Source organism: Lutra lutra, chromosome 8 (genome assembly GCF_902655055.1).
Source record: "Lutra lutra chromosome 8, mLutLut1.2, whole genome shotgun sequence".
NCBI classification, from domain to species: domain Eukaryota; kingdom Metazoa; phylum Chordata; class Mammalia; order Carnivora; family Mustelidae; genus Lutra; species Lutra lutra.
In genome coordinates, this window is record NC_062285.1 from 11,667,013 (window position 1) to 11,684,662 (window position 17,650).

Below are 17,650 nucleotides of genomic sequence, written 5' to 3' on the forward strand. Positions count from 1 at the left end.
TCCACTCTTGTGTCTATACCCAAAAGGACTCAAAGCAAGGACTTGAACAGATATTTGTATACCTATGTTCAGAGCAGTAGCCAAATGATGGGAACCACCCGAATGCCCATCAGTGGGTGAATATTCCGTTGTATACACCTACAATGGAATAGTATTCATCCATGAAATGGAAGGAAATTCTGACACCTGCCACAACATGGATTAAACTTAAAGACAGGCTGAGTGTGATAAACCAAACACAGCAGACCAAATACTGCATGGTTCCACTTCTGTGAGGTTCGTAGAGCTGTCAGATTCAGAGAGACAGAGAGTAGAATGGCGATTCTCAGGGGCTGGGGGAGGGAGGAGGAGTTACTGTTTAATGGGGGTAGCATTTCAGTTTGGGTTTCTGGAGATGGATGGTGGTGATGGTCACACAACAATGTGAATGAACTTAATGCCAGGGGACTGTACGTTGAACATGGCTACACTGGTACATTTTATGTCATGTATATTTTATCACAATAAAAAAAAACACTTAAAATAACTGTACCTGTGGCATCTGTGTGGTTCAGTGGGTTTAGCATCTGCCTTTGGTCAGGTCCTGATGCCAGGGTCCTGGGATCGAGTCCCACGTTGGGCTCCCTGCTCGGTGGAGAGTCTTCTCCCTCTCCCTCTGCCCCTCTGTTCCCCTCCGCAAGCTCTCTCTCAAAGAAAATCTTCTAAAAAGATAACTGTACCCCAAATATAATGCTGACTATAGCCTTCTCAATGAATTGCACTGAAATTCATACAAACTAGAATTTTAAAAGTCATCATGCCAGTAGAAAGAGCATGACTCTGAGAAATCTGTCAAGAGGGAAAGAAGCATTCAGACAAGACAGCCAATGATCTGACATAAACCAAAGAAATAATGAAAACTCATATAAATGAACACCAGTATTGATGAAAGAAACCCTTTAGCCTAACCAAGTGAATAGGCTAAGACTTATCCAACATGGTACCCCCTTGACTATACAGGAGTAGTGAGCCCTTGAATTGTAGCTGGTCTGAATTGAACTGTGCTGCAAGTGTAAAATACACATCAACTTCAAAGATTTAGTGAAAAAGAACATGTGATGTATCTCAATTTTTATACTGATTAAATGTTTAAAGGGGAATATTTTGGATGCACTGGGTTAAACAGATCAAAATTAACTTCACCTGTTTTAACATTTTAAAATAAGGCTACTGGAAACTTTATTTTATTCATGTATTTATGTTTTCATTACTTTTTTAAAAGTTTACTTATTTGTTTATTTAAGTAAATAAAGTCTACACCTTATGTGGGACACAAACTCACCACCCCAATATCAAGAGTCACATGGTCTTCCTACTGAGCCAGCCAGGCATCTGTCTTTGTTACTTTCTAATTGAGCTATAATTGACATACATTCATTAGTCTCGGGGGTACAACATAATGATCCAGTATTTGTATATATTGTGACATGACCACCTCAATAAGTCTAGTTAACATCTGTCACCATACATGGTTACAGAAGGGGTTTTTTCTTGTTGTGAAAACTTTTACGATCTTCTCTCTTGGCAGCTTTCAAATATACAATACAGTATTTTTTTTTCATAAATACTTTTATTTTTTTATTTTTTAAATTTTATTTTTTTTTAATTTTTTTCAGTGTTCCAGAAATATAGTACTTTTAACTATAGTCACTATGTTGTACATCACATCCTCATGACTCATTTTATAACTAAAAGTTTGTGCTTTTTGAATCCCTTCACCCATTTCACCCACACCCATTCTCCGCTTCTGGAAATCGCCAGTCTGTTTTCTATCTATGAGCTTGGGCTTTTGTTTTGTTTTTTAGAGTCCCCATAGAAGTGAGAGCATATGGTATTTGTCTTTCTCCATCTGTCTTGCTTTACTTAGCATAATGCCCTCAAGGTCCATCCATATTGCTACAAATGGCAAGATTTCACTGTTTTTTTTTTTAAATGGCTGAATAGTATTCCATTACACACACACACACACACACACACACACACACAATTTTCTTTATCCATTCATCCATCAATGGACAACTTAGCTTGGTTCCATATCTTGGCTATTATAAATAATGCTGAAATGAACATGGGGGTGTGTTTATATTTTTGAATTAGTGTTTTTGCTTTCTTCAGATAAATACTCAGAAGTGGGATTACTGAATGATGTGATAGTTCTAATTTTTTGAGAAAACCCCATATACTTTCCCAGTTTTTATTTCCACCAAAGAGCACGGGAGGGTTCCCTTCACATTCTCACCAGTATGTGTTATCTTTTTGAAACTAGCTATTCTGATAGGTGTGAGCTGATATCTCATTGTGGTTTTGACTTGCATTTGCCTGATGGTTAGTGATGTTGAGCAGAAAAATTTAAAATACAGGGTGGCTTGTCTTTTATTTCTGTGGCACAGAACTGCTGTAGAAGTGTGCCAGGGCTCTTCCTAGTATAACAGAATAGAGGTAGAGTTCATTTCATGATCGTGGATTCATTCTCGAATGTATAAGGTACTGTTATTTGTAACTTTAAGATTTTGTAGTTCTGCCAATGTTTTCTTAACATTTTTTTCTCATACTTGTTCCTTTCTATTCCTTTTTTTTCTTGTTTTTTTTTTTTTTAAGATTTTATTTATTTATTTGACAGACAGAGATCACAGTAGGCGGAGAGGCAGGCAGAGAGAGAGAGCAGGAAGCAGGCTCCCCGCTGAGCAGAGAGCCTGATGCGGGGCTCTAATCCAGGACGCTGGGATCATGACCTGAGCCAAAGGCAGAGGCTTTAACCCACTGAGCCACCCAGGTGCCCCTTGTTTTTCTTAAATTTAAATTCAGTTAATTAGCATATAATGTATTATTAGTTTCAGAGGTAGAGGTCAGTGATTCATCAATCTTGTATAATACCCAACACTAATTCCATCACATGCCCTCCTTAATGTCCATGACCCATGTACACCATCCCCCTACCCGCCTTCCCCTCCAGCAACCCTCAGTTTACTTCCTATGATTAAGAGTCTCTTATGGTTTGTCTCCCTTTCTGATTTTGTCTTGTTTTATTTTTTCCTGTCTATTCCTATTCCCCAGTCTTGGCCCTCTGCAGCTTTAAGCTGGATCTTGTATAACAAATGTTTATTGGTTCCATTTCCTGTCCTATAATCTATTCACTCTACCCCTACCAGATTAACTTTTAGGAAATCCTTGTGTAGCTATTTTTTTTCTATGCTGAAAACCCAGTGACTACAGTCTGGGGAGTTTGCAGATTCTGGATTTCCCAAAGATTCTGCATCAGTCGGTTGGGGTGGGACCCAGACTTTGCATTGTAACAGGTACCCCAGATTGTTGTAAGCAGGGGGGGCTGAGGAACAGTGGCCTGTAGGATTAAGCTCAGATTCCTCAAAGCAAGTTTCAAGACTCTTTCTACCTTCATAATCTGGCTAGTCCTATCTGTTTGAGGGACAATGGAAAGAATCTATACCTAGAAAACCACTGGAAGAAAATAGGCTTCTGTTCTGAGTAGCTTTGATACTTGCCTAATTAAGGCAAGTGATTTGGCCCTAAAGACGTCTCCAGCACTGCTATTCTATGACCCTACACTTACTGTTATGATAATCTACATCTCCAGCATAATTTTTCCAGGTTTCTATATGAATTTGAGGAAGTCAGTCTCTTCAGTACTGCATTTTGTAGTACTGCTATCATAATATGAATCTACACAGACCAAGTTATTTTGAAATGTGCCCTTTTGCACAAATTATTTTCTTTGGTTTTCTAGCGATTCGTTCCAGGCATCTTTAGGGGGTGCGATTGTCAGGATTTAATCAAATACGATCCCATTCTAATAGATAAAGATTATGATGTTGCAGATTTGTGAACCGTATCTGGTTCACAGAATCATTTTGGTTTTTCTGTGTGTTTGCTGTTACAGACTGTCTCATAAAAATTCACATGTTGAAGCCCTTAACCTCTAATCTCAAAATATGGACATAGCCTTTTAAGGAGGTAATTGAGGTTGAATGAGGTTAGGGGGCAAGGCCCAATCCTACTGGACTAGGGTCCTTGTAAGAAGAGGAAGAGACACCAGAGACTGGTCTCTCTTTGCATGCACACTGAGGAAAGGCCATATGAGGACATAGCAAGCCAGAAAGAAAGGCCTCATCAGAAACCAACCTGCTGGCAGCCTGATCTTACACTTCTAGCCCCTAGAACTGTGAGAAAATAAATGTCTGGTGTTTAAGCCACTGTGGTATTCTGTTATGGCAGCCTTAGCAGACTGATACCATAGCCAATATTTAAAGTTTGGGAGGGTGCCTGTAAAAATCTGAATTTCTCTTGAGAAGTTGTAAGATTTAGCAACAACTGGCTAGAGATGAGCAGTAATTCGTCTGAGAGAACTTTCTAGTTCTCTAGTTTCCACCAGTCCCTTTGTCTCCTCGATGTGTAGGCTGAAGGTCAGTTGCCAGTTGTGTTTCTCTTATTTTTTATTGTTTTAATTGTACTTCCAGTGTAGTTAGCATACAGTGTTATGTTAGTTTCAGGTGTACAATATAGTGATTCAACACTTCTACACATCACCTGGTGTCCATCATGACAGGTGCCCTCCTTAATCCCCATCACCTCTGTCTCCATCCCCCTACCCACTTCATGTCAATATTTCAAAAACAACATATCTAGCTCTCTCTACTCATTTATGTTACTTGTCTAGCTCTTGTGAACACGTTGGTTTATAATTCCTAACGTAACATATCTACTGAGGAAGGTCAGTTTTCTTTCCAGTAGTGAAAAGGGATTTGTGTTTAATTATGCACATTCTTTATCTGAGCTCCATTTTTTGATCTATAGTCACTCTCTGTGAGCAAGCCAACCAGCTATAGATTAAGCCTACATGAACCATATGACATACACTAATATACCTTTCAATCGTTAAAAATAAATTGGGGCATAAATCTAAACTAATGACAAATCTTAACTCTGAACATCATGAGCCAATTATGTAATTTGCAAAGGATGTCTTTTTATCAACTAATCAGGGTGGCATGAACTGAAGAAAGAAAATCTCCCTTTGGTCTTGACAGATGCAAATAAAGAATAAATTATTTTTACTTGAAAATTTGAAAATAATGGAGTTATAAGGATTCCATCTATTACATGATTTCAAGTCAGCCATGACAGTTGTGCATGGAAAACATACTGCAATGCTAACTTTGTATCTTGCATTTATAGAAATTAAAGCATAAAACTTTTTAAGAGGCATAAAATGTAATAACCATTTGTTAGAGAAATGGGAACGGAAGCCGAAGACATAGAGATTTGAATGCAGAGAAAAAAGGAAAACAATTGCTAGAGGGCAAGGAAATTAATCGAACAATTAGAGCATAAAAGAAGAGCACACAAAAGGGGAAATGAGAAGTCTTTCATAATCTACTGTATTTACTTACTGGTGGGCATAATTTTGTTGGGACTGTATTTCTATTAGATTTATACAGGAAAAATATATTAGTAAAATACAGTATTGTTTGTCTTAGGTATCTATAATGGAGTAAACAAAACAATGTTTTATGAAGCAATCTATCAATGACCTCTTGAGTTATTTCATTTATCTGTTTCCTACATGCTTGGGAAATAGAATTCATCTGCTTAATTTGCAAAAACCAAGTAAGAAAATGTTCAGAATTTACTACGGGCCACCACAGTATGTTTCAATTATACCATACTGTTAATTAGCTATAGTTGAAAGCTATTGCAAATATGCATTTTGCAGAAGAAAAATATTTTGATAGTGGTTTAGATGTTGAAGCTATAATTCTTATTTCATAAAAAACAAACAAACAACCCTGCTCATTTATTTTATCTATGGGTTGTGTGTCCCATTTGGTAACTGAGGATTTCTTTTTTAAAATTAGTATTAGGAAGAACGCCTGCCTTAGAAATATCCAAATAATAAAAAAGTAAAATTCACTGGGAGTGTTTTTATTGAAAAAAACTAATTCATGTTCATTGTGAACAGATTAGAAAACTAAAACCATTCTTATTGCACCAGATATAATCATTTGTTTAATCACAGTTTGGTATATATTGAAATTGTATCTTCTTTCATTGTGACTAGATACATGTATATAATTTTCTAAAAATGTGCCCCCACTGTGTATATACTGCTTCAGAACCTGTTATCCAATTTAACAATATTTTACCAAAGGCCTTCTATGTCATTAGCTAGTATTCTACAACATAGTTTCATTGTGTGGTTGGACCATAATTGAATTAACCAAAATTTCCCCTAACATTTGTACCATTATAAACAATGATGTGGTAAATAGTCTTGTAGCGTAACTGGGCACCATCCAAAAGGCACACAAAATTATAAAGCTTTTGGTGTGCATTGCCAAATTGCTCTTGCAGAATGATTGTACCCATTTAGATAGACCCTAGTATGATTTGAGAGCCTCTATTTTGCCAATTCTTCTGTATTTTAAATAAGATCACAAGTGGGAAGTACATAATACAGTGCCTGCATGTATTAGCATTATGTACAATTTGGTTCTTTTTCTACTCCAGTCTCCTTAAAAGACAGAATTCTACCTTCTACATTTGGGTACATGAGAAAGTATTTTTTGGGTGGGCATTTAGTGCATTTGAGTCACTGAGATTCTTTTTTCTTTTTTATTAATTTTATTTTTTATAAACATATAATATATTTTTATCCCCAGGGGTACAGGTCTGTGAATCACCAGGTTTACACACTTCACAGCACTCACCATAGCACATACCCTCCCCGAGTCACTGAGATTCTTAAATTAGTGGGTTTCCCTATTGTTTTTGCTGAATTGTCGGTATAAACATAGCCTATTCCATTCCCAGGTCTTCCATGAAATGAGATTAAGCATCTTGAATTATTTGGACTGTGAAATTACCTTTTAAACCTAATCCCATTAGGTCAAAGAAAAAAAGATTTACTCAACTATCTCGGTTGTCTGTTTATCAACAATTGAGATTCTCATTTTCCTAAATGGAAATAATGGAGTGTTTTGGATCATAGTCTCTTAATTCCATGCAAAGGCTTAGAGAGGCATAATGATAATACCAAAGTCTATCAAAATAACAGGATTTGCAATGCCATCCCCTAAGGAAACCAACATTCTGTTAACTGTCAGAACCTAGGAAAGTCTTAAAAAGAAATGAGCATAAGGAATAACACAGAGGACACTGGGTGAAGGAGAGGAGAAATGAGTCAGGGGAAGTCGGAGGGGGAGTTGAATCATGAGAGACTATGGACTCTGAGAAACAAACTGTGGGTTTTGGAGGGAAGGGGGGTGGGGGCTTGTGAGAGCCTGGTGTAGGTATTAAGGAGGGCACATATTGCATGGAGCACTGGGTGTGGTGCATAAACAATGAATCTTGGGACAATGAAAAAAAATTAAAAAAAAAAGTTATTTTTAGTGCAAGTCATCTTGATAGTAGCAAAAGAACATTCACTATGAACAGCAAAATAGTCATGGCAAGGATTTCTAAAAGGAAGCCCTGCAAACCAAAGACAGTGGAAGATCAAAGAATATCTACTTAAAATTCTTTCCTCCTTAAACCCCTTTCAAACTGAAAACCCGGCTATCACCCAAGAGTATATTGGATTCCTAGGATGTCCTGGGGAAGAAAAAAACCTAAAAAAGAACTGTTGCTGAAAACTTATAAGGAATTAAGTTTGCCAGCTTTAAATAGCAGAAAATAAATTATAACACACAAAATCTTACAAAAAACTAATTAAAAAAAAAAAGACAAGACAAGTTCTATCACAGTATGTAGTAGCAAAGAGATGGTGTGTCTGTCCCCAGGCTTGTTCTCGGATAGCTCTGGGTGTTTTCACTGTCTTTTCTTTTCTTTTCTTTCTTTCTTTTTTTTTCAGATTCAGTTAGCCAACATATAGAACATCATTAGTTTCAGATGTAGGGTTCAATAATTCATCAGTTGCGTGTAACACCCAGTGCTAATCATATCACGTGCCCTCCTTAATACTTTCACTGTCTTTGACATTTTTCTAGTGAGATCAGAGTTTTCTGTGTTGTTGTTTCTCTCTCTCTCTCTCTCTCTCTCACACACACACACACACACACACACACACACACACAGAGCCAAAAATTAACCCTTAACCTCAGGTTCTCCTTTGTGGTACCTAAAAATACTACCTTTCTGAAGTTTAAGAATTTAAAAAATTCTTAGGAACATATAAGATTATTTTCATGTTAATTTCCTTGATCTGTTTCCAAATGCCTAGTTTCCTTTCAAATGACATGTTGCTTTCCTTTTATGCATTTATTAATCATAAAAAACCATAAACCCCAGCTTCTTCCTGTGAAGCATATTGTAAAGGAACATTCTGCTGTTTTCTACCTGCTACTTCCCGTGGATCCTAGGACCCCATAATTCCAAGAAGATCTTGAAATCTTAAGACAGTGATAAAAGCTTCCTTTAATAAAAATATAACAATAATGTTTGTTCATTTTCTATGGCTGTCATAATCTATGATTTCTGAGATGTACCTTTAATGTTCATGAACCATGGCAAAACAGTTACTTTAACATTAGAAATATGTTGAAAGTTAAAGGATTTACACTATTATTTAAACTCAGTTCTTTTTGTTTTGTTTTTTAAACTCAGTTCTTAATTAGAATTAATTACATTGTTCCTATTATCTTCTATAACCTCTTCTGAAAAGCAGAGAAGATGAACTGGTGTTTTACAAAACCTTAAAATGCTCAGAAACATCTAATCTTTTTATCGGGGAATCTATCACTACTATAATTTTCATCCTGTACAGGCTTTTCATTTCATACCAATTATTTACATTTAATTCAATTAAGTTTATGATCCTCTGCAAATTATGACAAACATAGACAGTACTTAGTATTTTTTAATAAAACCACGTAGCCTGCTCTTCAAAGAATTAACCGAAATTGTCAGTTTATGGAGCTGATGCATACAAAGCTATTTTCCTGGCTAGTACTGGATACTTGGGACAGTCAGTTCCCAAACATTTTAGCACACCGAGGTTACATAGGCGATTCTTTTAAGTGGCCTCTAATGTTTCCATAACCTGATAAAATGCTATTAATCTTTTGTGGCCACTTAAAAAAAAAGTACTTGGTGTGCTAAAAGCAAGTTCAAAAATTCAAAGCAATTTTATGTGAAGTAATATTATCCTTAGAGCAGCATAAATTAATTCTTCAATAAAAGTGTTGGTCAGTCCTGTGAGGGAAATAAAACATAATTGTTTATGCTTTGTAAGTCTAAAAGTAAAAATCCCACTCATTGCTTATGTTTTTGTGATTTGCATTATCTGGTACAGTGACAGTCACACATTATCTTCTCCAATGTTTGATAGGATGACCTCAGGATGATCTCTCTAGGTCCCGCTGCTTGACTCTAAATTCTATTTAATAACAGTTCGTGAAATCAGCACATATCCTTAGCGCTCTCCCGTGGGTTGCAAGTGATCAAACAGACAAAACCATAATGACAGAGCAGTCAGATAGGTTTAACAGAAGGGGAATTCTTAAGACATGCTCGAATGACTGTTGAACTGCACACTGGGAAAGCCTTATCTTTTATTAAAATCATCACAAATACAAAAGTATCCCCCAAATAAGTATATGTATTGTATACATATGTTCCCAAATTCTTGGAAAATTATCACAAATTTATTGGTTTTACATTTCCTTATACGGCATATCCCTAAAATATTAAACAGGACACAAATACCTATGCAATTTGTGGGTGAATAGCACCCTTTGCCTTTTTAGTTCCTGTGTTTTCATCCAGATGTTTATCAGTTTGTAAAGCATTTGCTAGTCAATGCTTCTTGGTCTAGGCTCCCTGGCCATGGGACTGCCTGGTTCTCTGTCACATAAAATTTGGTAGGTGTTAACATCTGTTCACATTTCAAGTGTATCTTGCCTTTTCTGTAGCAAGAGCCAGTCTGCGTATGTTGGATATACAACCGGCAGCGGCTTCCTGGAGGTCCTGGTCTGGCGACCCAACCATATCCAGCAGAAGCTGTGACATGTAAAAGAGGACAAAAAGGGAAACAAGTATAAATTAATTAATTAAATTAACCTCAAGGCATAAAGTTAGGCTTTGAAAACAATTTTCAATATTAAATGTCTTTTAAAAGTTACCAAAAGAGAAAAAGTACAAGAAATTCCTTTTAGACAAATGCAAATATAAATGGTACTTAACCAGGTGCAGGGATTTCTCTTGAAACACTTACCTTTTTATTTTTTGGAGCTGAACTAGACCTGTTTCTCCCTCTTTTTTTTTTTTTTTAAGATTTTATTTATTTATTTGACAGAGATCACAAGTAGGCAGAGAGAGAGGGGGAAGCAGGCTCCCCCGCACTGAGATGAGAGCCCGATGCAGGGCTTGATCCCAGGACCCCGGGATCATGACAGGAGCTGAAGGCAGAGGCTTAACCCACTGGGCCACCCAGGTGCCCCAGCACTTTTTTTTTTTTTTTTTTGGCCATCTAACTGCTCTGGATCCTGCTTTGAAATTTCTCTTGCATTCATTCTTTTTGGCTTTTCTGCCTCCAGGCCAAGCCAACAGCATACCATGCCTAGACTATTAGGGTGCGCCCTTAGATTTAATTTCTCTGTATTCCAACCCACCTGATCATGTCACAACCTAATTATGTCAGTCCCATAAATTCCCAGTGCTAAATAACTACAGCCCAGTCTGTTAATTTGTCCTTCAAAGGATATTTGTGCTCTGGCCTCAGTTTACCTTTCTAGCCATGCATCTTTCTCTTGCTGTATCCTATACTCCAAGGTCACACACTTCCTCATTTCTTTTGCCTTTGTTGATGCCATCCCTCTTCCTAAAAGTCTCTATCAGCCTCTTCTCTGACTTTCTAAGTTTTATCCATCTTTCATAACCTAGTTAACTTTTCCACAAAGCCTCTATTGATTTCCCTCAAATAAGATTGCTATTTCTCCCTCATCAGAACTCTCCCAGCAGTTTACTCAAATGCCTGTTACTATCCTTGTATCTTCCCTTTTATTCTTTTTAAGTTTTGTTCTTTATGTATTTAAGTAATCTCTACATCCAACGAGGGACTCAAACTCCTGACTCTGAGATCAAGAGTTGCATACACTCTGCCACCTGAGCCAGCCAGGGCACCCCTATATCTTCCCTTTTAAACAGATATTTGGATTAATGTTTTCTGTCCTTTTGATTGTAAACTCTGATATTTATAATACCATATTGTGCCTGATACACAGTGGATGCCAAATGTCATAAAAATGAATTAGAACTTTAAAAATCTATCACTTATGATTCTGATGAGTAGTTCTGACAAAGGATTTGAAAATTTAATTTGAGTTGTATATTTTCTACACAGTACCATTTGGGTACAAATGTTGATAGTGAAAGAAAAGAAGGATGACTCGACAAGCAAAGAGATATTGTAAAGAGAAATGTTGTGAAACCTCTTAAATATGGTGGGATTAGGGGTTGGACTTTCATTCTGTAGGTAATAAAAAGAAGTTATTTAAACACTTTAATCAGGAGAGTGTCATGGTCATGTTTGTATTTTAGAAAGATAACTTTCACAGCACCATGCAGAGTATGGATGTAGAGAAAAGAACTGAAGGATCCTGCAGTCCTTCGGGTCAGAGGTGATGAGGACTGTATACAGGAGGACCCAGGCATAGTGAAGCCAGAATGAATATGAAGGACATTTGGGGGTTAAACCATTCAACAAATGGCCCAAGGATACCTGGTTATCCAAATAGAAGAAAATAAAGATGGCAATCTCCCTTCATACATTAACATCATGTCCAGGTGGATTAATGGTTGAAATAAGAAAGGAAAAATATACAACATTTGGAAGGTTGTAGATAAGAAAACCCTGATAAAATTGAGTTACTGAAGGATGTCTGGCTTCTCAGGTCCTTGACCTCCACATTGTCCATGATCTTCACCACCTGTCAGCACCCTACTTCTAGGGTCACAGCCTGGTCCTTATTTTTCATCACTCAAAGTCCCATCTCCAAACTCTCTGACCACTGTTTCTTCTGTGATTTAGTCATTGAATAGCTCCTACTTGTTTGTCTTCTTCATGATCTCCAGTCCACTGGCCTGTATATTTTTTTCTCTAAGCATCTCCTGTCTTCTCCTTCTCAAGAACTGGTTTAGATTCCCCAGTCCATCTTTTCACTGGCATTCTCTTACCAGTGTCTTAAACCTCCTCATGACATCCATCTGGCAAAACTGTAACTGTAACATAAACCCAGCTCTGTCTTCCTCCCATTCCTCCACCAATAACTGAACCCTCCTGGAGGCAGGCAGATGAATACAATATAAATCCAACCTCTACTGGATTTTCATCACTGCTCGACAATTTCACTATGTCTCTCTCTAAGTACGTCACTTTCTTACCCTTGTCAAGGCCTATTTCAAGTCTTCTTCATTCTTCTCCAATCTTCAACTCTTCCTTAAAGCTCCCATTCTCAACAGATAATGTGGAAGGGCTCTTTCATAAACTTGATAGAAGTCATCAGATAGGAATTACTCCAACCAAATCTGCAACACTACCTGCATCTTACCACACTTTTTTCTTCTTCCTTCCAGTCATAATGGATGTCTCTCTCCTACTACCCAAGGTCCACCACACCACTTGTGTTCTCTATCCAGTCTCCTTCTCTTTAGGACATTTTATAACCATGTACCAGTTCCGTCTTTCTTTATCTTTAACCTCTCTCTTCTACTGATTCCTTCCTGTCATCATTTAAACCATGTCTTTGTATCTTAACCTCCGACCCCCCTGTTCCCACCACCACTGTGATTCCTTTTCCTCTCTTCATAGCAAGATTTCTTTATTTTTCAAAAATTGTTATTAAGAGAGAAAGGGGGGGAGGGGCAGTGGGAGGAGGAGACATAATCTTAAGCAGGCTGCATGCCCAGTGTGGAGTCCCATGCAGGCCTCCATCTCACCACCCTGAGAGAGTGACCTGAGCAGAAATCAAAAGTGGATGCTTAAGCAATTGAGCCACTGAGCCAGACTTCTTTAAAGTGTTTTCTGGACACTCTATCCAGTCATAAGTTCTATTTAGCTCACTCCAGGTTGGCTTTTGACTTCATCTCTCCACTGAAACAGCCCTCTCGAGGTCATCAAAAACTTTCATCTTGCTAAGAACAGTAGACATTTTTTACTCATCTTATTTGACTCCTTAACAATGTTTGATATAACTGATCATTTTCTCCTCTTTGAAATGGTCTATGCCATTGGTTTCTTATATCACATTGTCCTTATACCCATTTGTCCTCATCTTCTGACTCTTCAGGGATGGTTCTTTCTCCTCCTCCCCTCCTTAAATTGTTAAGCTCCTTAGAACAAATTCCTCTTCTGTCTTCATTCTGTTTTCTCTCCCCAAAGGGTTTCTTTCACTACTTACCTTCAAATATCATTTATATGGAGCCATCTTCTCAATTTATGTCTTCACCTCAGAACCTTCTTCTGGAGAGCACACCTCATATCCAGTGCTTCTTAGACATCTCCACTAGACAGCCTCAGAACTGTCTTGAATTTAATATGTTACAGTTGAAATTTTTTTTTCCTATCTACTCCTGGGATTCTCCACCCCCCCCCCAATATTCTCCTGTATCAGTGAAGATATCACCACTTAGTTGCTCAAGCCAGAAATCTCCTCACCTCACACTTACTCCCACCTCATCTCCCCTGCATTCCATCCAATAATTACCATATCTTTGCAATTCAACTGTCTACACTTACTCATTGTCACCACCCCTGTAAAGCCTACAGCAGACTCCCCACTGTCCTTGCACCCTCTCTTGCCTGGTCCCCAATCAATCATTCGTACTGCATCCAGAGTAGTGTCCTAAATTGTGAAGTTCACCAACGAGCGGCGAAATTCTAGAGAAGCAAAGGGAATAAGACATGATCAGTTTTCTGAGATTCAAGAAAGGAAATACTCTTTTCTGAGTAAGGGAATGAGGGCTGTTTGGGGGAGCTCCTGCCTTGGGAGTTTTGCATTGTTAAAGTAATTTTAAAAGGAGGCCATTAGACAAGGTGGCTCTAAAGCTTTGATGATTGATGTAAGCAAACCAAAATCTAACCCAGAGTCAACACACTTAAATCTAAGAAAATGAAACCTGAGGCCAAGGAATTACAAATAGTCAACGAGCCTCTCCCATATAAGGCAACTGCTTACCTTACCTGCCAATCAAATAATTTCCTTGCTTTCCTTCTGTATCTTCTTTATTAAAAACCTTCCCCTAGCTCCTGGAGGTGGAGCACTCCTAACCATTTTCAGTTTGGTACTGCCTGGTTTGAAGCATGCCTCAGTTTACCTTTTAACAGCATTACTGAGTGTTTGGCTCAGTAACTGAAGTGTAAGATGGAGGAAATATGTTGTAGGATTGCCATTCATTTGAATAGCCACGTAGTCTGAGCTGGGCTAGAAGGGAAGTACAAACAGAAGGCTACTGATAATCTGGGAGATCGTCTGGAAGAATTAGAAAGGGAGATCTCTGTGAAGTGAGAAAACAATGTTAGCGGAATTGAAGCTCAAGAAGAATTTGAAAAATAGGACATTAAAGTCTGAGAATGGATTATCTGGAGTTTAAGATACAGATTTTATCTACAGATAAAGTTGTCTTGGTTATTGACAAGGTCCAGGATGTGACCATGGGAACATAGGTCAATATAAGATTCCTAGGCAATTTTATGCACACAAACATGCAGACGCATACAATCCTATGAACACATTTATTTAACTTATATTCTCATTCTCTCTCTGCAGAAAGAGCAAAAGTGGAAAAATAATGAGAAGGAAGAACAGAGTAGCCTGCTCTCCTTGGTTACTGTAATCCGTGGCTTAGATGTCTCGGTATTGTAACTCACCCTTAAATCCCTTTTCTAGCTTGCAACTTTTAACTCTTGATCTATAATTCCATATTTTTATCAACTTATTTGCTTATACCTCATTGTACTGTCCTATAAAAGCCGCTAAAGCAGGTATGAAACTTAGACTATTTCTTCTAAATGTATACTTAACATGGAGTTTCACCCACCACTCTTTTTTCACATGCACACATTTTAGTTGTCTACCTCCCTCCTTATAACCTTCTGTCACTCTTGAGTATTGAGTATGTGCTATAAATGTGGATATTTTGCTCCTTTGCATCATTACAAAATCAATAAAAAAGAGCAGTCCCACTCTTGACGCCAAGGGAGCCTGATATTAATACTTCTCCATTCTCAGATGGACCTCTTTTTTTCTTTCAATTCTGCTTTCCAAGCTTTAAATTGGTTCTTTAATCAAAATAAAACATTCCAATTTTTTAAGTAAATTACATAATCCCTTGAGGATTTTAAAAGAAATTATTAATAATTTCCCTTTATGTAATGTATTTTCTTCTTCCTTCCCCCAAGTATATGATGATTCAAAAGAATTCGTAAGTTCCCTCATTGATTCTATTGTTTTATAAATAGAGCATTAAACTCTTCCAACAGCCTGAGTCACTTTAATAGACAATATTTACCACTATATTTTTTATTACAGACATGTCATTATAATGAGTAATGTGCGGGTTACTGTAACGCCTCACATGGTTCCCTGGGAAAGCAGCCCTTTGGCCTGATACCTGCCCAAACCGGACCTGCATTTTCTGCTTTTCTGGGCCCTGGATGAGGGGAGGCCTGAGGCTACATGAAAAGCTTGATTTCCACAAGCAAATGGGATGTATTGGTTTTCTAATGTCTGAGTTCTCTGTATATGTTGTTCAGCAAGTTGGAGGAACACAGATTGCCAGTTCCAACAAGTCCAGTTAATGTCTATCCCACAAGGCCAGCCTGCCTTGCTTTGGCACTGGTCCTTGGTCTCTCCTCCAGTAGATTCTGTTGCTGGTATTTTTAAAATCTATCAAGAGGTGAAATAGAATTCTAGCTGCGAACCCAGGCTATCTGAGCAGGGAACTAGACCTTTGCCTTATGCAGTTCAGCTGCTTTCTAGGAAAGGCAAACAGTAGTAAAGGAGCTGGGTTTTGAGGTCATAGCTCCTTGGATTTGTATCCTGACACTTCTACTCACTGAACCTCTAAACCCGATCTTCTTCTAAGTTTAAGAGGATTACCTGCCTGAGGCTTCTTGTGAAGATGAGTGAGATTGTAATAGAGACTGTGAAAAAAATGTGTGAACACCTATATTCATTGCTTCTTCCTGTCTTTACATCCTTTGATCTTCCCCTGCTCTCCACTTCCCATTTTGTCTGACTGTTCCTGAACCTTGTTTGGATCCGACCATGCAGGGTGAGAGAGGAAAAACTGCAGAAGCACAGGCAGGGAGAATTCACACCAGAAAGGGAGGATTCCTTGTAGGAGAGAAAGAAACAACACGTAGGGAAGGAAGGGAGGAAGGTGGAGAGAGGGAAGAGCTTCCACCCTAAAGTTTGGAAAAGTTGGAATGGGGGGGGGGCTTATTTTAGGAGCAAGTTTAGGGTGAGACAGATGTACTGAGTATAAAAAAAGAGGATTTTAAAGAAGTTTAACAGTGCACGATTGTGCTGTTTTCAAGAAAGAGTGCAACTAGGATTAAAATTACTTTCAACTGCTCTTTGGTTGCCAGGCTTTTGTGTCTGACTGCATTTCCATGTCAGGACTAGACCACGAGGCCGCTTGGCTCCATATGGGTTATGCAGTTGAATCACAACAACCCATGCTCGGTACAAAGTGAGAGCTCCATACGTGGTATTCATTATCATGGTGATTATTTAGCCAGTTCTAAAGTCTGGTTCTGGCTTCTATTCCCTGGAGCCTAGCCCTGGTTAGTTTGGGAGGGATGAGGAAGCAGGAATTTTGGCCCTAAGGTCAGGCTAGCCCTGTCAGCATTTGCTGCAGTCCCCACCTCATTTCCGGTAGAACCCTATGGGCACCAATGGCCCAGGCTTCACCTGGCATCAGCCATTGCCACCACGCCTCACATGGTTCCCTGGGAAAGCAGCCCTTTGGCCTGATACCTGCCCAAACCGGACCTGCATTTTGCCCATTATCCCTCAGATCTTGTTTTTGCTCTGTGGTTCCCCCTCCTCTGGCTTTCCAAGTCAGTTGCCTTTATTCCCAAACCCTTGATGCCAGTTATATAATTTCATATTACATAAACTAATGAGCTGTGAGTGTGAACTGTACCAGTCATAACGTTGGGCAGGCTGTTGGCATCTCGGTGTTTCACAGCGAGCCTGTAGCATGTTGGCTCTGCCGGGAGTCAGCAAGATAAATGTTGCAAGAGGACAGGATCTCTTTTGCATTCACATGCTTTACGTTAGAACAGAATGTTAAATCAATGCAGGACCCTTTTTATGACTCTACTCTGTAAATGACTTTTTCTAGGACCTGAAAAACTTCTAGCCCTGAACGCAAGAAGAGGACTACCAAACTTTGGGGAATTAATTTAGCCTCAGTTTCTTGCATGAACCATGAGGCTTCATTCTGCATCACATATGGTGGTTAGTAAATGTTTAATCTAAAAGCTCAACTAGTAGAACCCAGCAGTCCAGTATCTTAAAGGCCTAAAGTAGAGGCAAAGGTGAAATTAAAAATAAATAAAAGGAGAAAAGGATGTCTTAGAACAGTACTTGTG

The 17,650-nt window shown here is 38.4% G+C and overlaps 1 protein-coding gene across 2 annotated transcripts in view; it reads right to left on the minus strand.

Moving 5' to 3' along the window:
* Positions 1–9,621: 9,621 nt before the first annotated feature.
* Positions 9,622–17,650, minus strand: part of ODAD2 (outer dynein arm docking complex subunit 2) — a 204,830-nt gene continuing 196,801 nt past the window's right edge. For both annotated transcript variants that reach the window (XM_047743313.1, XM_047743314.1), the window contains one exon: positions 9,622–10,050. In XM_047743313.1, the coding sequence (XP_047599269.1) occupies positions 9,937–10,050 (114 nt within the window). In that variant the 3' untranslated portion in view covers positions 9,622–9,936. The remainder of the gene's footprint in view (positions 10,051–17,650) is intronic.